Source organism: Sciurus vulgaris, assembly GCF_902686455.1.
Source record: "Sciurus vulgaris genome assembly, chromosome: 14".
In the NCBI taxonomy this organism is placed as follows: Eukaryota; Metazoa; Chordata; class Mammalia; order Rodentia; family Sciuridae; genus Sciurus; species Sciurus vulgaris.
In genome coordinates, this window is record NC_136475.1 from 41202390 (window position 1) to 41227938 (window position 25549).

The 25549-nt window shown below is 37.2% G+C and overlaps 1 protein-coding gene across 1 annotated transcript in view; it reads left to right on the forward strand.

Annotated features, from left to right (window-relative positions):
- DNAH6 (dynein axonemal heavy chain 6) overlaps window positions 1-25549 on the forward strand; it is a 291936-nt gene that overhangs the window by 132535 nt on the left and 133852 nt on the right. The window contains 13 exon segments of the mRNA XM_079109750.1: window positions 586-693; window positions 5159-5714; window positions 6615-6737; window positions 9248-9430; window positions 9950-10093; window positions 15612-15833; window positions 16683-16690; window positions 16692-16836; window positions 19975-20004; window positions 20006-20053; window positions 20056-20065; window positions 20068-20123; window positions 24437-24568. Coding sequence (XP_078965876.1) covers window positions 586-693; window positions 5159-5714; window positions 6615-6737; window positions 9248-9430; window positions 9950-10093; window positions 15612-15833; window positions 16683-16690; window positions 16692-16836; window positions 19975-20004; window positions 20006-20053; window positions 20056-20065; window positions 20068-20123; window positions 24437-24568 — 1765 coding nt within the window.

Sequence of the window (25549 nt, forward strand, 5' to 3'; positions counted from 1 at the left end):
ACTAAGAGTTTAGATACACTGAACTAAGAGTTCAGTGGGCAAGACTGACTAGTAGGCAGTCATCTGTACAATGTGGTGGGGGCAACATAGGACTGTGCCCAAGGTTCACTAGGGCATGGGACAGAGGATAGAAGACTTTCTAGAAAATGGAGTAAGTGGGCTGGGTTTTGAAGGGTAAGTTAGAGTGGGAAAAAAAAAAAAAAAAAAAAAAAAAACAAGGCAGGGCATTCTGGGCAGAAAGGAAAAGAAAGTGACAAGGATATGAGTCATTGTGATGCATTTGGGGGACTGTAAACTAAAGTTGAATACAATCTGGGTTGATGAGGAAGGGCATTTGAGAAGATGCCCTTGTCATTCTCCTCAAGGCTATGTAGCCAGAGCAGGACTTGTCCCTGTGCTAGAGATGTGCTGGAGATGGACCTTGAGCATGAAGGGGAAATGATTATCCTTCCAGCAGGAATTTTGGGAACAGGATGGGGAATTGTCCAGCTTTCTACAAGTAGAATCCCTGACTCACAATTCTGAAAAAATCACATTTCATCTCACATTTTTGGAACATTGTCTGAAATATTTCCTTGAATTTAGGTCTTTAAAAAGAGAGAACCCAGACCTAAGTGAAGAGGTGGTTTTGATAAGAGCTTTACGAGACTCCAACTTGCCAAAATTTCTAACAGATGACGCTATTCTGTTCAGGTATGTTGTCACAGAATAAAGCATAGCTATCACATAGAGGAAAAGAATGGTCTTGTCTTCATTATTTCTATCTCTAACAAACTAATTCTCATCTTTTCTGTAGATGTTTATTAATACTAATTTAAGAAATACTAATTTACAATAAATATCTCAACTTTCAGCATTATTCTAATCACTTTTTTTTTTTTTTTCAAAATATTGATCACCAGGCTGTGTGCTATATACAAATTAGCTTTTGGTTAAAAGTCTTTATCTAAGATAAATTTCTAGCCTAAAAACTTCAGGTTTGGGGTTTAACATAAATGTTATTGTTCCTATCCATTTTTTTATTATTTAATTTTGTGTTTCTCCAAGTTACATGTGTACATAGTTTTAAAAATAAAAGTTTCACAAATTAGTCTCATGAAAAACAATTACTTGCCTTTTACCAACCCCCACTTTTAAATACAATAATTTAAAAATTTTATTTATATTGTTATTCCCCCTCTTTTATCTGAGTACCATGCTTATGTCACTTTTTGATTTTTTCAGTTTTAGATATTTAGTTACTAAAGTGAAATGAGGATATACAATGCACTTTTTCCCTTTCCACACATCTTCTATATGGCTAGCTTGTACTGATTTGAGCTAAATGGCCATCATTTGCAGAATTTATTAGCTATATAAATATTACCCACTACTGAACCATATTTTTCTTTTCTATTTAATTTTTCTTGTAGTTATTCATTGTCTTGGTTTATTAGTTTATACATATGTGTATATATAATGATATACATACATATTTGCATAAGGGATATTCCTGGAAATGAGTTTCCAGGGTTTGTACATTTTTTATTTTAATAGATTCTATCAAACTATCCTCCAGAGAGATTTTATAATAATGTATCTTGTAGTGGATCTGTTTCATAATGTGTTTGTCATAATAATGTGTCATAATAATGTATATTGTGGTTTTGTGTATTTGGAGTCCATATGCCTTCTGTATTTGATTTTCCATTTTCATTCTTAAGGTTTGGAAATTTTATGATACTATTCATTGAAAAGATTATGCATTCCTTTAGTTTGTATGTCAGAGCATTCATCTATCCCAATGAATCTTAAATTTGACCTTTTAATGTTATCCTAGATTTCTTGAATATTCTGTTCATGGTCTCAACATCTTTTCTCTATGGTCAACTTTACTTTCAAGATTATATACTTTGTCCTACTTTGCCTTCAAGACCTGAAAATCTACATTCAAAGTAGTCTACTTTATTTGTGATGTTTTCCTTTGAATTTTTAATTTGTTTTATTGATTCCTTCAAGATTTTCTGTTTTGTTCTTTTTCAGTCTCTCAACCTGTTTATTGAAGTAATCTTTCAATTCTTGTATTTTCTGATTTCATTCCTTACGTCATCTTTTATCTCACAGAACAGTTTAACTGTGAACTTTCTGAATTCCTTCTGTGACATTTCCTCCACTGTGGTGTCGATGGAGTATGTGTTGAGGCATTCTGAGTTGTTTGGGATGGTTTGTTCCCTTGCTTTTTCATGTCATCGGTATGTTCACCCATCTATCAGTATAGTTCGGACTTCTTTTAAATGAAGGTCTACTTTGTGAACTACTTTCTTTTACAAGCCCTGGGTTGGTTAACATTCTGATAAGAATATTTTATTTCAATGTGTGACCTCTTCTACTCCCCAAATCAGCACCACTTTAAGAGATGCCACAGAGCCCTATTTACTATAGTCACTTCTGAGCCATGCCTCATTCTATTCAACCTTAATAAGGCAAAAATTTGTTGCAGTTGTTCTCTGTGGTCCTCAAATTCTGGTATAAACCTATAATACTGTTCTGGAACAGGTCAAAAATTTAGTTGTTAAATTTGGTAAATTTACTATAACCTTAAGTAAGAACTAAAAGGAGAGAACATGAAAGATTGGGTAAATAGGGAGAGGGAAATGGGAGGTGGTGGAGAAAAGCTATAAAAGGGTAATTTATACCAAGGAAAGAAAACAGAAATAGATGAATGGGTGTTATTTGAGGTAATAGTGAATCATACAAGATGTGAAGGGGTTAAGAGAAGCAGGAACAAACTAGAGCGAGGAACACAGAGATAGGAAGATTGATTCCAATTGATGCTTTAAACCATTAGATGAAATATATTCAAATGCGTTGAAGGTACAATGTTAGCTATTGGGTTAACAATTATCATTCAAGTTAAGGAGTTATTTGTATGATCAAAGTTGACGTTAAGGGTACTTTATAGTATACCATGTTGAGGTAAAGAAAATTCTTGCTGAATCTTGTTTGGACATTTAGCAGATGTCCATCAGTTTTTAACTATGGATCTCTCCTGAGTTGCAGGGGCACAGGAGCCAGTTCCCTGGTTGCTGTGAGCCTCCTACCTGCAGCTTCTGGTTTGTCAGCTCAGGGACCTGCTCCTGACTGCTCAGAGGGTGTAGTGTTATGGATTGGCTGATTCTGTTGTGTACAGTAGTCCAGAAAGTAGGCTCTGAAGTGCCCTTGTGTTTGTTGTGGGTTACCATTGTGCCTACTTTCCTCTGCTGGATATTTTTTGCAGTAGTAAAGATCCTGATGAGCTATCTGTGAACACAGGAACTCTGGTTGTGGATTTTCCTTGAGTGAGATGTATTCCCCTCTGACTGACACTGCTCTCAGAGATACTGTCTAAAGGGTCTCCAGTGGTTCACCTGGACTCTAGTTTCTGCTTCCCCAAGCTGGCAGGTGTTTATTCCCTCTGTTTACTAAATCTGATGCAAGGCCCCACAAGTATAGAAACAATGCCCTGTCACTTGCCAGTCGTGATCACATTTCAGGCTGTATACCTGTTAAACCTGGTATCAGCCCCTTTGTGCTGCCAATAGCCTCTGTCAATTTCCCTCAGGGACTCTATGTCATTGGATATTGTGAGTTTCCCCCTGGCACTGCCGTGCAATCTCTGGGATTGTCCCTGGGCTTCCCACAGTGCCTTCAGTGGCTGGGACCTGGTGAATCTACTTTCCTTTGTTTGGGGTCAAAAGTACTTCATTGCTATCTTAGTCAAGCAAGTGAGTGAATGCTTCATGGTGAGGGAAAGGGAGAAGGGAGTATCTGCAATTTATGACTGGTAGTGGTCCTCCTAGAAGTTCTTTCTGCCTGGATTCTTAAGAGGGCCTCTCTCTGGTTCAATGTGCAGCTGTCTGGGCATGGGAAGACACCATGCTGAGTTAAGAGCATAACTGAATGCGGACCCCCCAGCTTAGCTTTCTTTCCACAATCTAGTTTTAAGCTGTTTGTGCTGTTTTAAGAAACCTATTACCATCACAGTTTAAATTTGGTCTTTTCAACAGTTTTTAAGTGAGTGAGCTTAAGAGAATGTCCGCTCCCTGCCCCTTCTCTCTCTGGTGCCCTTCAGTTTGGGTTCAGGTTCTGAGTTTGTTATCTACTCTGGCAACCTATCTTCCAGTCCCTCCAGGTCTCAGACTTTGTAATATAGATCCTTAGAGGATTTATTTTGTCACCTACCTTTCAAAGAATTGAGAGATTGGGGAAATAGGGGAGGGAAAGAGAGAGAGAGAGTTTCTTTCTGTGTTCTGATGAGATCAGGACTCGCTGACTAGCACACTTCCACTATCTTCCTTCACCTCCACATTATACATTTATTATTCTTGAAGCATGTTTTTTTCTTATAGGAACTCATAACCTTTATCTGACATAAACATTGGAAATATATAAGTCTCTGGTTCATTCTTTAAATTATGTATGAAGCCTTTTATCTCACATAAATTTGTTTCTTGTCTGTTTGATACTATGTTTTCACTCTATCAACATTTTTTTCGTTGTAGATTTCCTGTCTTTCTTAGAAAGATCTCCTTACCACAATATAGCAAAATTCATCTTTTCCACACTTTCACCTAATACTTTTGTCACTTTATGTAAGGTCTTTACTGTATATCAAGTATATTTGTGTATATAATGTAAGGTAGAGATTTAATTTCTTTTCTCCATAGAAACCTTCCCTAAAAAATGCTTCTCATAGAAACAGCCAGCTTTTCTCTTTCTCCTTTTTTTATACCCACTATTCATTTTCTACTTAAATTCTCATCTCACTTTTCTGAATGTCCACATAGAGTTATGTGTAGGTAAATACATTTGGAAAAAGTTGAGACACAAATATAATTTTTAAAATAAATTCATAAATTTATCATCTTCTATGTGTTTTGTACTATACCACATACTATTGGCAATAGAGAAACGTAAGAGATATTGCTTATCCTCAGGAAGTTCCTATTATATTAGTGTACATTGGTCTACTATATAGGAAACAAAATTACACAAGAGATCAGGAAAAAATGATTGCTTCTATCACAGCATACAAAATGAACTAATATTATACATATTCCAAAGAATCAAGTAATTATATAAATATGAGAAAGTATCCATGACCACTGGTTTCTAATCAATTTTACTTTTGCTTTCTCAGTGGAATCATATCTGATCTTTTTCCTGGAGTCCAAATTCCAGAACACAACTATGGTATTTTGCAGTCAACAATTGTGGATGTCATGAATGGAAAAAACCTTCAACCTGAAATCTGTATGGTTAAAAAAGTGATACAGTTCTATGAAACTATGCTTGTGAGGCATGGCGTTATGTTAGTTGGACCAACAGGAGGTGGCAAGACCACAGTGTACCAAGTACTAGCAGAAACTTTAGGGAATCTGCAAAAACTTAATTTAGGCAATCCCTTTTATCAAGCAGTTAAAACATATGTTCTTAATCCTAAATCAATCACAATGGGTGAATTATATGGTGAAGTTAATAACATAACCTTGGAATGGAAAGATGGTTTGATGGCACTAAGTGTCCGAGCAGCTGTGAATGATACTTCAGAAGACCATAAATGGATCATAAGTGATGGACCAGTGGATGCTCTTTGGATTGAAAACCTGAATACAGTGTTGGATGATAACAAGATGCTTTGCCTGGCTAACAGTGAAAGGATTAAACTCACACCTCAGATACACATGCTCTTTGAGGTAAATGTATGACTTACTGTGGAATGAAATCATTCCTTAAATTGACATACCATCATTAATTTTTTCAGCTGAAGTATTATTTACCATCTGTGATTTTTCTTTACTTATTTTTAAATTATCCTTTTGAAATAGATTGTCAGTTCTGACAAAGCTTCTCAAATGTTCCTGTCTCTCTATAAATGGGAATAGAAATAAATCCTGGTTTCCCCAGCACTTGCTTTCTTTGAAATTCTTCTTCAGTTAAAAAAGTGTTATTTTATATGAATAAATTATCCTACTGTGATATGAATGTTTAACAAGAAATTAGAGAAAGAATGTGGAACCAAATTCTGCTATAAAATATGAAAGAGACCACCCAAGGTCTATTCATTCATCAATTACTGATTAAATGCCCACTACATACTATGTATTTGGCTAGGTGTTGGGACACAAGAATGAGGAAAGAAGAGAAAAGTAAAGAGAAGAAAAGAAAAAAAAAAAATACCTATTCCTGCCCATAATTTCTTTTTTTTTTTTTTTTTTCTTCTGTACTGGGGATTGAACCCAGGGGTGTGGGTGCTCAGCTCTTTTTTTTTTCCCTTCTTTGAGACAAGACCTCACTATGTTGCCCAGGTTGGCCTGCGATTTGCAGTCCTCCTGCCTCAGCCTCCTGAGTTGTTAGAATTAAAGGCATGTGCCACTATACCCAGCTCCTACCCATAAGGATTTGACAATTCCTCCTATACTCATTTTTTTTTTAACCTTATGCCTCACTTAAATTTGCTTCTCCATTTCCAATTACTTATTGCTTTCCCACTGTCCTCCACATAAAGCCTTTTGGCATTAAAATTTTAAATTGTGAATCATTAACATTAAGAAAGCATAATTAACTATTTCCTGTTCAACTTTTTTCAACTTTAGGTACAAGATCTAAAGGTTGCCTCCCCTGCCACAGTCAGTCGATGTGGAATGGTGTTTGTGGATCCTGAAGAACTAAAATGGATGCCTTATGTTAAAACATGGATGAAGGGTGTTTCTAAAAAGGTAAATGCAACCAGATATTTCCCAACATCTTCATCTGTTGGGACTCACACTTCCCGAGAGTGCACAAATAGCAGTAGGTTACAGCAGCATTGTGCTTGATTGATGAAATTTTATCTTGTCCCTCTCCCTAAGAATTCCTGGGTCTTCCAGGAATGTTTATATACTCCCTAAGTCTGTCCTCATTACCTGTTACCTCAGCCTGCCAGCCTGCCCAGTCACTCTGCTTCCTGTCTGCTCTTCCTGACTTCTCCTCAGACTGGTTCCTGTCAGTAAAAACAGGAGCCACTTTCTCAGTCCCTAAAAATGTAGAAATAACAAGATTGAACCATGGACAGACTTTTCAGAAGACCCAGGGGTAATAAGAGGAAATCACCATGAATAAAAGGAACTTTTAAATTTAGGCATTAACTGGATTTTATATTTTAGGAAACCCTAACACCCTTTAGAGCCAGAAAGTAAAGAAAACCTTCCACCCTTGTCACAGGAGCAAGACCCAAGACACATTCTAACCTGAGTTACAGTTCCACCCAAAATGAAGGACTTCCTTCTCCAAGGGAATAATATTCTCTGCCTCTCCCCCTCCAAAGATGAATGAGAGCAAGACAAAGAAGAGAAGGGAAAGAGAGGAGAGAGAGGAGAGAGAGAGAGAGAGAGAGAGAGAGAGAGAGAGAGAGAGAGACAGAGAGAGACAGAGAGACAGAGAGACAGAGACAGAGAGACAGAGAGACAGGATTGATGGGAGGGAACTGTCTTTTCTCCATTGGAATGCCTTTGCTCCTTTGTCAAAGATAAGTTGACCATATTTGTGTGGGCCTATTTCTGAGCTCTATTCTGTTCCATTGATCTATTTGTTTATTCTTTTTCCAACATCATACTGTCTTTATTATTGTAGCTTTATACTAAATCTTGGAGTTAGGTAGTGTCAGAACTCCAACTTTGTTCTTCAATGTCATTTTGGTGATTTGGGGGTTTTTGCCTTTTTGTATAAACTTTAGAATTAGTTTTTCAGTATCTACAAAGTAACTTGCTAGAAATTTGATTAAGATTATATTGAATTTATAGGTGAAATTTAGAGAAACTGACAATACTAATCTTCCTAGATACAAACATAGTTTATCTGTCCATTTATTTAGGTCTCTTTGGTTTCTTTCATCAGAGCACTGTAGTTTTTCTTGTGTAGATCTAATATATGATTTGTTAGATTTATAGTTATTTCATTTTTATGCTAATGTAGTATAATCATGTTATATTTTTTATTTCAAATTCCAGGTATTCATCAAACCAAGAAGTAGAACATTCTCAGCTCTCCAGCATCTCTTCTCTGAGTCCCTTCCTAGTCTTTTAAGGTTCCCTTAAAATGTATTTCATACTTTATGATACTTATATCCTTTGGTCTAACGGTTACAGAATACACTGAATACATGATTTTTTTTACTATTTGTTCTATTTAGTTATACATGACAGCAGAATGCATTTTGATTCATTGTACATAAATGAAGTACAGCTTTTCATTTCTCTGGTTGTGCATGATGTAGAGTTATACCATTTGTGTAATCATACATGTACATAGGATAATAATGTTTTTCTCACTCTGTAGGATCTCTCTTCCCATTGTTGATTTTTTCCTTTTATTTCTTGCGCTTTGGAAGTTTTGTTAAGGAAGTCTGGTCCAAAGCCAACATGATGAAGATTTGGGCCTACTTTTTCTTCTATTTGGTGCAAATCTGGTCTAATTCCTAGGTCCTTGATCCATTTTGAATTGAGTTTTGTGCAGGGTGAGAGGTATGGGTTTAATTTCGTTTTGCTGCATATGGATTTCCCGTTTTCCCAGCACCATTTGTTGAAGAGACTATCTTTTCTCCATTGTATGTTTTTGGCACCTTTGTTTAGTATGAGATAACTGTATTTATGTGGATTTGTCTCTCTGTCTTCTATTCTGTACAATTGGTCTACCTGCCTGTTTTGGTGCCAATACCATGTCATTTTTGTTACTGTTGCTCTGTAGTATAGTTTAAGGTCTGGTATTGTGATACCTCCTGCTTCACTCTTCCTGCTAAGGATTGCTTTGGCTATTCTGTGTTTCTTGTTTTTCCAAATGAATTTTTTGATTACTTTCTCTATACCTATGAGGTACTTTCTCTATACCTATGGGATTTTAATTGGAATTGCATTGAATCTGTATAGTGCTTCTGGTAGTATGGCCATTTTGACATTAATTCTGCCTATAAAGAACATGGGAGATCTTTCCATCTTCTAAGATTTTCTTTAATTTCTTTCTTTAGTGTTCTGTAGTTTTCATTGTACAGGTCTTAGATTGATTTCCAAGTTTTTGTTTTTGTTTTGTGAATGTGGTAGTTCTCCTAATTTCTCTTTCAGAGGATTCATCACTTATAAATATAAATGCACTAGATTTATGAGTGTGGAATATATGGGTTTTAGCCAATTCCTTTCTAAACTTGATATGTTTCATCTGGTCTTACTAAACTTTTATTCATTTGGTTCATTTTCAGCTGAATGAGGAAGCTCAAGAATATATATTGAACCTTTTCCAACGTTATGTTGATGATGGTTTACATTTTATCAACAAAAAGTGCAGCCAAGCAATCCCACAAGTGGACATAAGCAAAGTTACTACACTCTGTTGCTTACTAGAGTCTTTGATATTGGGCAAAGATGGAATTAACTTTACGATGGTATGAAGGGTTTTCTTACTTCTATAAAACTAAGAAAATGAAATTTATTGTGTAGAGTCTTTGCAAATAACTCCAAATTTTCTGAAATTTAGGTTATTTGATTTTCAAGTTATTTTTTCAGAGAAGTAATGACTATTATTAGATTTATAGAATCTCAAAGTTAGAAGAAATCTTAGAGATCCTATAGTTTATTCCTGTACTCAATTTTCAGTTCACTTGCAGTCTACAACATATTCTCAATCTGCTTAAATACCTTTATGCATGCATTTAGAAAAGTTATAATAGGCAGTTGAAAGATAACTTTGAGCTGTTTTTCCTACATATTCCTTTCCATTCATTGTCTCATCAATATTTCATTATGTAGATAAGAAAATTTTATTTTGTGAGCCCATTGAACATACATGATGCCCATTTTACAATGTGAGTCTAAATAAAAGAAAAAAGCCTCTGTACTACACAACTTAAGAGTTTTCTTATGTTTTTGGATGAAATATTAAAACTATTTTCTTTATTTTTCAGGAGCAAGTGAAACTGAACACTGTGCTATGCCAGACTTTTGTATTCTGTTACTTATGGTCTTTGGGTGGAAACTTAAATGAAAATCATTGGGATTCTTTTGATACATTTATCAGAACACAATTTGATGATAACCCTGATGCCAGGGTAAGAACAAAATAAATTTAAAATCATAATTTTGAATCATTAAAAATAGATTTTAAGATTAAAATTCTAAAAGTCTTCATTCTGCCACAAAATAAATTATTTACTAAGAAGATTTTCAAACTCATTTTTTCAACCATAGATAACATTCATTGTATTTTTTAAAAATTTAGAAGTCCTTTTCCATTCTTATGAAGAAATTAAAGTGTGGAGTTCATTAAAACTCTTTACTATAGCTGAATATTAAATTCTAACTTGCAAATTTATTTTACTAATTTTTAGATTTGTACTCTCAGCACAGTACTCTGTAAATTACATGAGATAGTCAATAATTTATATAAAATAGGCTTTATGTTAGATTGTTTTGCCCAACTATAAGACTAATATAAGTGTTCTAAACATGTTTAAGGTAGATTAAGCTAAATTATCCTATTCAATAAGTTAAGTGATTAAAATCATTTTGATCTTGTGATATTTTCAATTTGCAGTGAGTTTATCAGTATGTAACACCATTAGGATTCAAATTTATACATACATAAACTTCCTAGTTCTGTGTGTTGAGATGAACTAGAAACAACACTTTGATGGAAATGTGCATACCTAATATGTTACTTTCTAACTACTATTCTCCACAGAGAACCTAAGGTCCTCAGTGAAATACTATTTCCAGGACTGAGGCAGAGAAAGTGCACAGCAACCTCAAACATCTTATTTCCGATAATAAAAACAAAAAGTACCCAAAAATGTTGGGACATGTCAAAAGAACTCAGGAACCAGTCCAAGGGGACTCCAATCAGTCAAAACTGGGTAGATTTGAGCATCAAAATAAATATTGATAGTGTGGGGTTATGACCCTATGAAGGGAATAAAAATCTGTGAGGTAATACTGATAGTAAAACTATGCATACCCAACAAATCAGTAGGAGAAAAAAAGGTCTTCATACTATACAATGAAGGAATGATGGGTAGAGTTAGAAAGTCACCCCCTTGCAATTATTATTGTAAAATTTAAGAAGTATTCAGTGGATGACAAAATTAGTGAGTGAAGATTTGATCAGAAGCATTTTTTACATAGTTCCAAAGAATCTCCACAAATTTCTGATCAATTGCAAAAATAAAAATAGTATCTTTAGTAAAGAAACCTTGAAGACAACATCTTAAGTATATGATCATTTTAACTTCATTGATATCAGGACACACCTGTGCCTTCCAACAATGGTGCACTACAAAGGATACAACCTTGCCTCTGTGAAATCCTTTTTAAAAAATGCATCACTTAAATCTAATCATGAGAAGGCACCTGGAAAATCCAAACTGAGGAACAGTTTTATCAAATAAACTAGCGTATGTACTTTAAATATGTCTGTGTCATGAGAGACAAAGAAAGTTGAGGAGCTTTTCTGGATGAAAAGAGACTAACAATACATAGCTAAATGCAATGTATGATTTTGGACTGGATATCAAACTTGAAAAAACATAACTATAAATGACATTACTAAATAGGTAGCAATATTTGAATATATAAGTTAAGCAGTATGTCAGTGTTCAGAGTCCTGATTTGGATTATTTTATAGTGGTTATGTAAGAAAATATCCTTCTTCTTAGAAAATAAACACTCAGCTATTTAGGGTAAGGTAGAATCATGTATACAACTGACTCTTGGTTTTTAAGTTAATGAGAAAGCATATCTGGCAAAACTTGAACAATCTATTGATCTAAGGAAATGGTATATGAGAATTCTTTGTACTATTAACTTTTCTAAAGTTTGTAAAAATTGTACAAAATTAAAATTTATGAAAAAATTTTAAAATGATGTCCCAAGAATCAGAGACCTAATGAACTAAGATATTCTAATCAATATGAAACCCTGCTGCATCCTCAAAGTGATTGTATCATAATTGAGTGGGATGAAACAGACTGGGGACCCCTGGGAATTTGAGACAGATAGACACACCCCTCTTTCAGAGAAGTAATCGGGATCATCCAAGGGCAGCAAAAGGTGGCCCAAAGCAAGTATTCAGCATTCAATTCAATAAATATTTATTTAAAGCCTATTATATCATAGCACCATTCTGGGTACTGGGGCTAAAGCAAGTAACCAAAATACCTAACTTCATACAGCTTACATTTCAGCAAAGGGATTCAGGAATAGACACATGCAAGACAGTTGGTAATAAATGCTTTAGAGAAAAATAAGCCCAAGTAAGTCTGATAGGGAGTACCAGGAAGTAGCAAAGAACTGTTTTATTTATATGGTAGTTAGGAAAGTTTTAGTAATAAGGTCATATTTTTAGATGTTGATGGACCTTTATTTTATTCATTTATTTTTATGTGGTGCTGAGAATCGAACCCAGTGCCTCACACATGCTAGGCAAGCATTCTACCACTGAGCCACAACCCCAGCCCCAAGATCATATTTTTAGAGTCCTGTGTTAGTCAACTTTTCAATGCTGTGACCAAAACACCTAACATAAGCAACTTAGAGAAGGAAATACTTATTTTGGATCACAGATTCAGAGGTTTTATGAAACCTTATGAAAGCAATGGTCAACTGACTCCATTGCTTTGGGCCTACAATAAGGTAGAAGGGCATGGTGAAGGAAAACTGCTATTTCACTGCAGCTGGTAAAGGGGTGGGAGAAGAAATGGCTGGGGCACAGATAAGCCTTTCCAAATCATGTCCCCAGTGACCTACTTCCTCCAAATAGGCCCCATCTCCTATAGTTTCCACCATCTTCCAATAAATCCCTTCAAATCCATCAAATGAATTATTCCACTGATGAGGTTAGAACCCTCATGGTCCAGTCATTGCCCAAAAGTCCCACCCCTGAACCTTGCTACATTGAGGAACATGCTTTAAAGTATGTGAATTTTGGGGAGACATTTCAAATCTAATTAATAACAAGTCCTGAAGGAAGTCAAGGGGGTTGATGATAATTTAGGGGGCAAGTATTCCAGTTAGAAGGAGAAGTACAAAGATCATTAAACACTAAGGCACTTGTCAATTTTGTCAAACAGCAAAGAGGACAGTGAGGTCAGAGTGGAATGGCCAAATGGGAAGGTAGTAAGAAATGAAGTTAGAGGTGTCTTAGGGAGGGGAAGGTAGAATATATAGAACTTGGAGGCCATTGTAAGCCTTGAAAATTTTTTCATTTAGCTTGTTTCCTGTGTTAGTGAATAGCCGTTGATGGACTATGATCACAGGATATTTGGCAGAGCAGTTCAAGAAAACTGACCTGTCAGTAGTCATTCCATCTGAGAGCAGGAGGGAGTCCAGATGCAAAGTTGGATTCTTTCTTCTGTCTGCAAGTACCAGTGAATGATTTATTGAATTTGTGTTCCTTGTCTCAGTTAAAAGCCTTACAGCCATGTAGTATTAATCAGAACTTAAGGATTGTTATAGTTTCAGCTCACCCCCCTATAGCAAGTAAAATGCTAAATTCAATGAACTTTATCTCCTAAATATTTTTTTCAAATGTGTTCTCTCTTCATCCTGTCTCTAAATAATTTATGTATTTATCATTTCTTCTCTGAGCTATAGAATAGCCTATTTCTTATTCCCTAGACTTTTGTCCAGTTCTATATAAATCACCCTCCCTATCGGTGCTTTTAAAATTACAGGTCACAATCTATTAATGTACCATGAAATCAAGGGAAAGTGTCACGACTAGTTTTTGAAAATGAAATAACCATTATTTCAACTTTTAGTCAGCACTATTGGAAGTCTTAGCCAGTGTGAGAAGGCAAGAAAAAGAAATAAAACATACAAACTTTGAAAGGAAAGAAATAAAACCATTATTCTATTCAGGAAACAATACTGAATATTTAGAAATCCTAAAGCATATACAAATAAATCATTAGCATTAATAAGTCATTTTGCAAAGCTATAGAATTTAAGGTCCACATTAACAAGTAAAATTTTAAAGCAATACCATTTACCGTTGCAAGAAAATATTAAATACAGATAGATTTAAAGGTGTAAAAGACTTTACTGGAAACTAAAAATCTTGGCTGAGAGAAACTTCTAAAGAGCTAAATAAATGAAGTTATGTGTTACATTTGTAGGTTAAAATATTCATAATTGTTAAGGTCAGCTCTCCCAAATATATTCTGAAGATTCGAGGTAATTCCAATCTCAAAATCCCAATAGAATTTTTATGACAGTCTCATTCTAAAATTTATGCAAGAATGTAAAAGCCCTGTAATAACAAAGACAATCTTAAAGAACACAAATTTGGAGGACTTAAACTACATGACTAAGAATTCAAGACAAGGACCTGGCGATGAGGTCTATCCCCAGCACTGTCAAAAAAAGAAAAAGAAAACAAAAAGAATTAAAATCAATAAAGGAATAGTAATAAAGAGAATGTGGTACTGATGAAAAGATAAAAAGAATGAATAAACTAGTAATTACTTCATAAGGAAGGGGAAGAAAGAATACTTTTGAGGTGCCAGACATATGCTCGATCCAGAGGTAAATGTATACATTACTGTTTGCATACATAACTTTTGTAACATGAGTTCTTTAAACTGAACTCTTAAAATCTGGCATAAAATGTTATGTTATACCTCAAGAGTTTCTTTTTAAATAGAATGGAATAGAAAATAGAGTGAATTATACATTGCAAGGGCAAATATTATACATTTGTAGATGTACTTATATGTCTGTATAGGATCACCATGTAAAATTACCTTCTTACTAAAAGTCACTATTAAATGACCTTAAAACAACACTGCTGTGTACAGCCGCCAGAATGAACCTTCTGAAATGCAATCCGATTATGTCATTCACCTACTTAGAATCCATAACTGAGTTCTTTAATACATTTTTGCAATCTAGCCCCTATCTGTATCCCCACTCTTATCTCTCATTGTGCTTTAATGGTTTTCAGTATGCACTGCACTTTCCATAACCTGAACTTGACCTCTTCCTTCCCTATCCCTATCCCATTCCTTCTTTACCAATCTAACTCCCTGCCTGCTCTTCAAGTCTTAGCTGTAACATCACTACTCTGAAAGCTTTCCTGAATCTCAGTCACCACCATAACTCTTCTACAAGTTGAAGTAAGCCATTCCTCCTTTGTAAATGTAGTAGAATGCATGAGACCCCCCCACTTCCCCATGGATATTACCTGAAGTGCATATGGGCTTCCATATCATTAAAGACAGAAGCTGGGTCTCATACAGCATGTGTTTGTAGCACAAAGCACATATTTGGCACAGAGTAAGCCCCTGGATGTTGAATTAAATTGAAAATGCTTTTCTGATATGGGATTTTAATACAATAAGTAAATTGGATTTTTCACACATTATGTTACATAATTGTGTGTAAATCTTAAAAATTGTGTGTTAATCTTAAAAATTAACCTCTGATACTTAAACTACTCCTCTCTACAAAGAAAAAAGAAATCCAAATAATTCATGTTTCTTGACTTCTCTTTGTTTCTGTGTGAATATGTCTATTACCATTTGCTGTATTGCCTGTTACCTATTGAAAGTGGTGTTTGATTTTATACTTTAGCTTCCAAGTTCTGGTGATCTGTGGAGCATTCATGTGGACTTTGACACTAAACGAATGGATCCCTGGGAAAGAATTATACCTACTTTCAAGTACAACCGAGATGTTCCATTTTTTGAAATGCTTGTTCCCACAATGGACACTGTGCGCTTTGGGTATCTAATGGAAAAACTACTTGCGGTCAAGCATTCAGTTTTGTTTACTGGAATGACTGGAGTTGGCAAGGTAGGAAACCTAACATCAAAAAGTTCTGTCCAAACATTAAGGCACGGTGAACTTAGAATTGATCACACCAGAACATAAACACATATTTCTCAGAGGAAACTTTTTAAAATGTTATCATGTTTTCAGGAAGACTATGACTATGCTAAATTTATATTGGCTTAGGAATTACTTCAAAGTTTGCCAGTTTCTGAATAAATCCTTTGGCTGATATTATGTAAATCAGAGGAGACTTTCAGGCCAGAGTTGTGTTTAGAGGGGCTTTACTATTATTTCCGTTGGTATTTGTGGGGACTGCCACTGCACTGATTGGGAAGAATTGACCAATCAATTGTTCAGTTTAAAGAACAATTTTTATCCTCCAAACACTATTGATGAAATTCAGTTGGTTCCTTCTTGCCTCTTTACTTCTCCCTGACATGAAAACAACATCATTTTAATGTTTTTGAAAAAAGTAAGGTAGAGGGAGGATACTGATTGTTTGGGCTTCTTGGTTTTAAAAGATTCCACATATATAGTGGTTAATATTTCCCATCTAAGTTATTTCTAAAAGAAGTTTGCACCTTCCTGTAATTCCCATTTTCAAGTTGTCTTGGATAGTAACCAAGATGGATTTGGGTAAGCAATTAAAATAAGATTTTTTTTTCCGAGATAGAGCTGATTAGAATATTTCTTTGGTTCTGATAAATATAACTAAATTAAATGTCTAGTAAGATAATTGTACAGATTTCAGTCTGGATTTAACTTCTCCCTCATACTGTTTCATAGTATACAGGATTACTATTGATACAGGTTATTAAAAATATGTTATATGGAATGTGAAATTAACAAACTGATTTTTTTAATCTAAAGTCCGTATTGCAAAGGATTGCTAAATAGAATTCAAGAATCCGCTGGCTACGTCCCTGTTTATCTAAATTTTTCTGCCCAAACTTCATCTGCAAGGACACAAGAGATCATTGAGTCAAAACTGGAGAAAAAAAGAAAAAATATTCTAGGTAAGAACTGTCATTCTCATTTTTTCTATATAAACTATTCACTAATCCAATAAATTATGTAAACACCACATGTAATAAAGGACAATTGGATATTTTCTCTTTATTTGTAAAGGTGTGCCTTGGTCTGATTTTTGTTGCTAAACTAAAATACCTGAGACATGTTACTTTACAAAGAAGAAAGAAGTTTATTTAGCTCACAGAGAGGTGAAAGAGCTGATGCCCGAATCAGCTTCTGGTGAGGACCTCAAGGTGGACAGCATCACATGGCAGAAACACGTGTGAGAGAAAAGTGTCACATGGTGAGAGAGGAAGAAGAAAGAGAATGAAAACTTACAACCCACTCTCATGGTAGTCAATATAGTCTCTTGAGCCCAAGAACTCACTTCCACAGAAAAGCATTAATCCCTCTATAAAGCTCCCAATACTTCTCAACACTTACATTAGGGACCAAGACTCAATGTGAGTTTTGGTGGAGACAAACCATATTTAAACCATAACAAGGTGATTCTATTAGTGATAAATTTTCCTGTACCAGATATCTAGATATCTTACTGTTAATAAGCAAGCCATTTATTTCTGTCGTCCCCTTAAAACCAGAACATCTTAACTCTTTGCTTCTTCTTAGCTCTCTCTCTCCACCCAGGCTCTTCAAACTTGAATTGATTTCCCTTTATTTAAAATTAATAATTCTCATTTTACCTGGCACATTGAGTTTCTGAACTCAGTGGGGATTAAGCATAATACTATTTGGGTTTTTTCTTCAGTCAGCATTTAAGTCAGGGATCTCCTTATCTCCTTTACCACACTTACTACTTAGATAAATAGCATAGCTTCTGGTCACCTTCAGATGGTTTGCATCTGGACCAATGTAAAACTTCAACCCCAACCTATTTTAAGTTCGCCTTCTCTTCTGTCATAAACCAGCTTTGTGGCTCCAGGCACTGGAGATGAAGGGGGAAATGGAATCCTCTTTACCCCCAGCCCACCCCCTCTCCTCATAGGAGAAAACTGATAAGTTGGGATGGGAGAAGAAGAAAGGATAAGTGAATCTCCCTGAAGTGACAGACAGTTAAATGGATGGTCTCTGTGGATGGTCCCTGCTTCTCTGGCTGATGTTGAATGACTTTCCAAGCTGTCTGAGAGGCAGACCTTTCAGGAGCAGGCCTTCTGTGAGGGACTCCTACAAGGGCTGCCCTCAGTTTAGGTATTAGCCTCCCCTTTGGAAGATTCCCTGAGGTTGGGAATCAGGGTCTCAAACCTTCACTCAATTTTCATCCTCCAGCAGCTTTCTCTAGCCTCTTGCTGCTAAGTTCACTTGCCCAACCTATAGCCCTCTTGGGTGGGTTACAGTCAGAGCTCAGGCTCAGGTGTGTTCTACAGTGTACATAATCTAATAGACCCTGTTATGCTAAACATTGGAGTTGCTTGCCTGCCTTATAGCTTTCTTCTACCTGCTCAATTAGACACAGGAAAGGGCCCATTTCTGATGAGGGCTCCAGATTTTATAAATGATCCTCTTGAATCCTTTCCAAACTCTGCTTCATGCTTCCTGGCTTTCAGGAAGCGGAAGATGGAGTAAAATTCTAAGGTTTGCCTCAATTACCTTGAATTGCCACTCATCATTAACACTGACCACAGGGAAATTGTGGGGGGCCTCTCTGCCACGTCCTACATGGATGAGAAAAGGCTGAATTGCCAGAGGAGGATGTTGACTGTATATCATTCAATACCCCCAAAACTTATCTACTCACTAAATATACAAGAGCCAATACTCTTTTAAATAAGAGGGGGCATGACTTTGGGTCTGGCCAATACCAGCTCTGGTCTCTAACAACAACATGGAGTCATACAACTCTCTTTTATTTATAGACACACAAGTAAAGGGGGCAAGACTGGAAAGAGCTTCTTCTGTGATGGACAGGATAGGGTGGAGTTAGGGGAGCCATTCTCTTAGGGAAAATATTCCAGGAGGAGGCGGAACCACTCCCATGCAGCATCCTGGCAATCCGGGACAGACCTCTGTAGCTGTTAGTTCCTGGAAGCCAGGCCTCTGTGTCCCATGGCTCAACCAAATCTGCTCTTCTAATAAGGATGACTTCCTGCAGGAAATGACTATTAGTCCACTAATCTTAAGCACTGGGTACCAGAATAGGTGAAATCACCTCCTGTTCTTCAGTTGGTACCTTTCTCTGCTATTACTCATTATTTTTTTTTTTTTCTGATTAGTGTATATATTGGTTTTCTTTAAATGTGGCATGTGTATCTCCACAATCCTGGATTTCCCTTTGATACAATAGGAATGCTTTTGGAATTTTGAACTGTTTTCCCTATGAGGGTAGATGGTATTTTTGAAAGAAAACCTTTAGCATTCCACACTCATACCCCAGCCACATAATTGGTGAGGCCAATGGTATTCCAAGAATTGAGAAGATCCAGATCTTACTGGAGAGCTGCCAGCATCATGGGCTCTGAGAGTGAGGGTGAGTGACCACCTGACATAACAATGTGGGCCTCTTGGCCAGATCTACATCTTCCTTAAAGGCCCTTTATGGGGCCAGAAGGAGATGTGTTCTCCATGGAGTGGGATTCTGCTAGGTCTCCTCTCACTCCTGAGAGAAGAATTGAACTCAGTGTATCATTGAGTACAAAGCCCATACCTAAGATTTCTTTTTTTTTTTTTTAGTTAATTATCTGAAATCATTATCTTTAGTCCATTATCTCAGAATACTTGAAACTGAGCAATTTATAAAGAAGATTTTTTGTGTCAAAGTCTTAGAAGTTTAGGAGCATGGTACTGGCATCTGCTCAGCTTCTGATCAGGGCCTTATACGGGGTCAATTCTGGGCAGAGAAAGGCAGATGACCAACCAGGCACATGTGAAAATACAGAAAAGGGGGCCAAACTCCTGCAATATATGACCACATTTATATAAGGAAAACATTAATCAATTCCTGAGGGAAGATTCCCTCATGACCTCAAATGCCTCTTAAAGGCTTCGTCACTCCCAACACCATTTATCAGTATATTAGGAATTAGGAATAGCCTCACATGAGTTGGGTGGGAACAAACCACAGCAGCTTTGTCTGATACTTTCTAAGAAAAAAATTTAATTCTAAATTGACCTTTGTTTTCCCAGGAGCACAGGAAACAAGCAAGTTGTGATTTTTGTTGATGACTTTAAATATGCCCAGACGGGATCGCTATGGCTCTCAGCCTCCAATTGACTACTACTTCGGCAGATCAAGATTTTGGTGGATTTTATGACAGAAAACAAACTTTTTGGAAAGATATACAGGTTATTTCAGGTTTTAAATCATACTTGATGTATTCAAATTTAAATGGCAAGGAAATACATGGTATATTAGTTTGCTAGAACTGCCATATAACAAAATATCATAGATTGGATGGTAATAAACAACTTATTTCCTCATAATTCTGAAGACTAGAAGTCCCACGGTCAGGTATCAGCAGGATTAGTTTCTTCTGAAGCTTCCATCCTTAACTTAGTTGACCTTAGATGACCAACTTCTCCCTGTGTCTTTCCATGGGTATATTAGTCTGTTTTCTGTTGATTAAAACAATACCACAAGATTGCATAAGTTCTAAAGAAAAAAGGTTATTTGGCTCATGATTCTGATCCAGAGGTAAGGGACCATATCTAGTGATGGCCTTCTCGATGGCAGAGTCCCTAGGACAGTGCAGGGCATCACGTTGTCATGACATACAGAGAACGTGAGTGTGTCATCTCTCTCTTTCCTCTTGTAGAGCCACAGGTATTCAATCATGTGAGCTCCTCCCTTTGATGTTATCTGATCCTAATCACCTCCCAAAAGACCCACGTGTAAACATCATGTCAGATTGTTTCTTACCCCTCTTACTTTCTTATAGTGGGGGAAAAATTCCAGCATGAGTTGGGAGGTAAAAAACATATTCAAAACCATTGCATTTCTCCTCTGGACCCCTAAACTCATGTCCTTCTTATATACAAAATACTAATCGTTCATTCCATTCAAATAGTCCCAGAATCTTAACTCATCCAATGTTAATCAAAAACCCAATTCTCATCTGAGATTCAATGCAAACTCCTTCCAGCTGTGGGTCTACAAAACCAAAGCTGTTTACAAAAGTGGGGCAGGCACAGAGTATATATTTCCATTCTAAAAGAAAGAAGTAATCAGCGGGGCACAGCGGCACACACCTGTAATCCCAGCTGCTTGGGAGGCTGAGGCAGGAGGATCACAAGTTCAAAAACAGCCTCAGCAAAAGTGAAGTGCTAAGCAATTCAGTGAGACCCTATCTCCCTATCTTTAAATAAAATACAAACTAGGGCTGGGGATGTGGTTCAGCAGTCAAGTGTCCTTGTGTTCAATCCCTGGTACCAAAAAAAAAAAAAAAAAAAAAAAAAAAAAAAAAAAAAGAAGAAGAAGACATAATCAGCCAGCAGGGAAGATAATAAATTTTACTGCCCCAACTGTGGCATCCGGTGCTTACCACAGGGCTGCAAGGCCTCAGGAAGCCCCAGCCTCACAATTTGCTGGTCTTGGCCCACATAGGTGCATTCTTGGACTGCATGCTGATGGCCACAACTTACCTAAGCTGGTGTTGCACACTGCTGGTGGCTATACCCTTCCTGGCCTCAGCTGAGGCACCATTCTCACAGCTTCATTAAGCATTGCTCCACCGGAGGCTCTGTGGTGGCTCCACCCACAGCAAGCTTTTGCTTGGCCTTCCAGACTTTCTTTGACATCTTGGTGGAAGTTGCCATGACCCCATAACTCTTGCATTCTGTGCACTTACAGAACCAGCACTACGTGAATGCTGCCCAAGTCTCCCATTTCCGGAGCAGTGCCTGAGCCCACTTGAACCAGAGCTGCAGTCTCTGTGGGGTGCTTTTCTGGAAAACAAGGAGCATAATCCTGAAGTTTCCCTGAGCAGCCTGTAGAGAGTACCCGAGGGCTCCTACTTCAGAAGTCTGCCCTGGAAGGCTTTTGGGCCTGTGATGGGAGAGGCAGCCTCACAGACTTCTTTTTATTTTCTTAATTTTTTTTTTTAATTGTCAGTGGACCTTTATTTTATTTATTTATATATGGTGCTGAGAATTGAACCCAGGGCCTCACACATGCTAGGCAACCACTCTACCACTGAGCCACAACCCCAGCCCCCACCTCACAGACTTCTGAGATGTTTTCTGGGCCTTTTTCATCGCTTAACAACTAATATCCCTGCTAATCTTAGCAAGTGGTTTCTCAGTCACACTCTTATAGGTTTTTTCTTCACTCCTTCCCTAATCGAGCTACACATTTTTAAGTCTTTGCATTATTTCCTTTTGCCCTTGAATTGCACTGAAAACAGCCCCAAACAGTCCTTCTATATACTACTTAGAAATTCCTCCACAAGTTTTTCATCATTCTTAAATTTGGCCTTCCATAAAACTCTGGGATATGGACATATAGTTCATCCAAATTATTTGCAATGATGACCTTTACTAAGATTTTCAATAGGATCGTCATTTTCATCTGAGACTAGTTCCCTGTCTCCTCATTCCTCGAGCCCTCAGAAGAATCACCTATCATGTTCCATTTACAGAACTCCAAGTTTTTCTAGTCAAATTCTCCAAACTCTTCCAACCTCTACTTATTATCTAGTCCCAGAGCTGGTTGCCCATTTTTAGGTATTCATTATTGGCAGCAGTCCCACATCTTGGTAATAATTTTTAGTGTTTGGCCATTTTTGTTGTTGATAACACTGATCTAGTAAGCCATAAATAAAAAGTTTATTTTGGCTCATTGTTTGGGTCCCTAATTGAGGGATTGCTTCTGGTGATAGCATTCTTGCTGCAGAGTCCTGAGGCAGTGCAAGGCATCACATGACAAGACACAGAGAATATGTGTGTGTATCTTCTTTCCTCTCTCCCTGTTCTTTTAAAGCTGCCAGTATTCAAAAATGAGAGCCTCACCCTGAGGATCTTATCTAATCTTCATCATCCCCCCAAAGCCTCACCCCTAAATACCATACATTAAGTTTCCATTCTCTTAATACCTCAAAATGGGGATTAAACCCCATCATGAGTTATGGAGGATCAAGCCATATTAAAACTATAGCAATGGACTTCCCTTTGTGTTCAAATCTCTTTTTATAAGAACACCAATCATATTGGAGTAGGGCTCACCCTAATCACATCATTCTAGCTTCATCACCTCTAGTACCTTATTTCTAAATACAGTCACATTCTAAGGTACTGAGAATTAGGATTTCAACATGTTATTTGTGGGTAGAAGACATAATTAAGCCTATAATAAGACCTTGGTGTTTCTTAAATGTGTAATGCAAATAATTCAATCTATTGAGTTCTTGCCATTCTTGAGTCAGGAAATCCAGGGGCAAGTGAGACAGTCCTCACCTGCAAGAGAATTCAGCTTTGGAAATGGACAGACATTTATAGTGCAGGGCAAAAGACATGAGAGAGACAGAGGTGAAGGATGGGTTGAGAATGAGAGAAGCCTTCCCAAAGAAGGAGATCTTGGAGTTGGATTATGAAGGCAGAGCAAATCAGAGAAAAGGAAGGCAGCATTTTACACATCGGAAGCAGGGAATGTGAAATATCATAGTGGTGTGAAATGTTAGTCCTAAAGTGGCGGGAGATGCAAAAGTCACATCCCAGAAGGCCCTGGCCCCATGATAAGGAATGTAGATTTGTCCTATATATGATAGGGAGCCTTGAGGAAAATAGTTATAGTTAAGAATGGGCTAGAGAGGAGGCAAGACCAGAGGAACTACAATACCAATAACAGAAGAGATGAGGGTCAGGTCCTCAGTGTGGTGATCAAATGTGTGACCAGCAGAGTTTAGGAGACAGATTAGCAAGTATCCTGGGGTGTGGACTCAGAGGAAGAAGGGCAGCTTAGGTTGACTACCCTGTTTCTATTCTGGAAAGGGGGCATGTCTGGAGTGACTTCAGTTTTGTCCACAAAAGCAAAGTATACCAAGCACTGTTTTCAGTGCTTCCCATTTAACCCTCCCAGCATCCCTATAAGATAGTGTTATTGAGATAGTATAATAGTGTTATTAGCCCAAGGGGAAGGAAGACACAGGCCAAAATTCCAGAATTTTTCTCTAACTTGTGTGTTATTCATTATAAATATTTCTATAATCACTTATGTCTTTTCATTCCATGGCCATTATCTGAAGACAAGCCCACTCTCTCCTGGAATACTAAAATTAACACTATTCATCTCATAGGGATATTGGGAGGTTTAAATTGGCACAGTTGCTGGTCTTCACATACTTATACTCTGTTCGCCAGTCTGCAGACAGCCAGAATGACCTTTCAAAATACAGCTCTGGTACTGCTAATTCCTTGTTTGACCTTAAAAAATGAATGTAACCATCCAGGACTTTGGGTTTTATTTTCATCCATGAAATGAGAGTAAGAGCAGTGACCATGTAAGGTGGTCATGAGGATTAAGTCATTTAACCTGTACAAAAATTTAATGTAATTCTGACTCATAGCAGGTCCTCAGAAAATGCTAATACTTTGTCTGCCATTGGAAAGGGTATATCTCATTTCTTTCTCTGCTGGCTGACCCAAGTGAATTTCTCTCTATGTAGGATGTAACAATTGTATCAGCATGTGCACCTCCAGGAGGTGGTCGCAACCCTGTGACCCCTCGCTTTATCCGACACTTCAGCATGCTGTGCCTCCCGATGCCCTCAGAGCACAGTCTGAAACATATTTTTCAGGTGAGTGTGGATCTAAACTTAGACAAGAGGAGAGAAAGAAAATGTGTCCTAAGGCTCCCACAAAGTGACCCACCATATTTCTGTGGAGCCCATCTGTCCCTTTTTTGAGCAGAAAACTGGTAGGTGTGGGCACCTGGAAAATAGCTAGAAGATGTTTAAATCACTGTCTTTTGTGCTTGTGGTCTCAGAGATAGTTTCAGGAATGCAAAAAGATTGTCCAAACATGGCCTCTACCAATAAGGCAGGTTGTGTCTTAGGCCCTTGCCCCTTAACACTCTACACAGTTAGCAGGTCTTACTTACTGGCTGGCCCTCACTTCTTTACACATCTCAGACCTTACCTCCAGGTTATGTATGTGTCCACTTGCATCAGATGCATCACATGACACTCCAGGGTGGTCAAGCTCAACACACTAAGAAATTATCATGTCTCCCACTGCCACTACTAACAATAACCCATAGTCCTTCCACCAGTACTGTTTTCCCTGTGGGGTTTCTTCCTTGTCTTTGAAATGGAGAAAATTTATAGGTGCCTACCCTGTAAATACTCAACGGAAATATTCAGTTAATGTGAGATATTATCTTGAACAGAATGATGAGAGAACATAAAGCAGCATGATTACAGCATGCCATAACCAACCAGCCACGGGTCTAGAAAAGATAGATTGTAAACTGGGTCTGGAGAAAGATGGGAATTAGCAATGAGGAAGAGATCCCAGGAACAGACTGTACTTAGGTGAATGCAATCACATAAGCAGGAAACAGGCATGCAGGTGCAATAAGACAGTTCAGGTGATTAGTCTGGAGAAATTGACTTTGTCAGTAATTGCTCAATGATGCTGAAATTATGTGTGCCTCTACATTTACCAGCAAAGGCCTTTTCTTCTAATGGAGGCCCTCTTAAAGGAGAGAAAGGAGAACAGCCAGCAAGTACATTCTTTAGAACATGAAGAGAATTTTTCTATTCACATTGACATAGCTT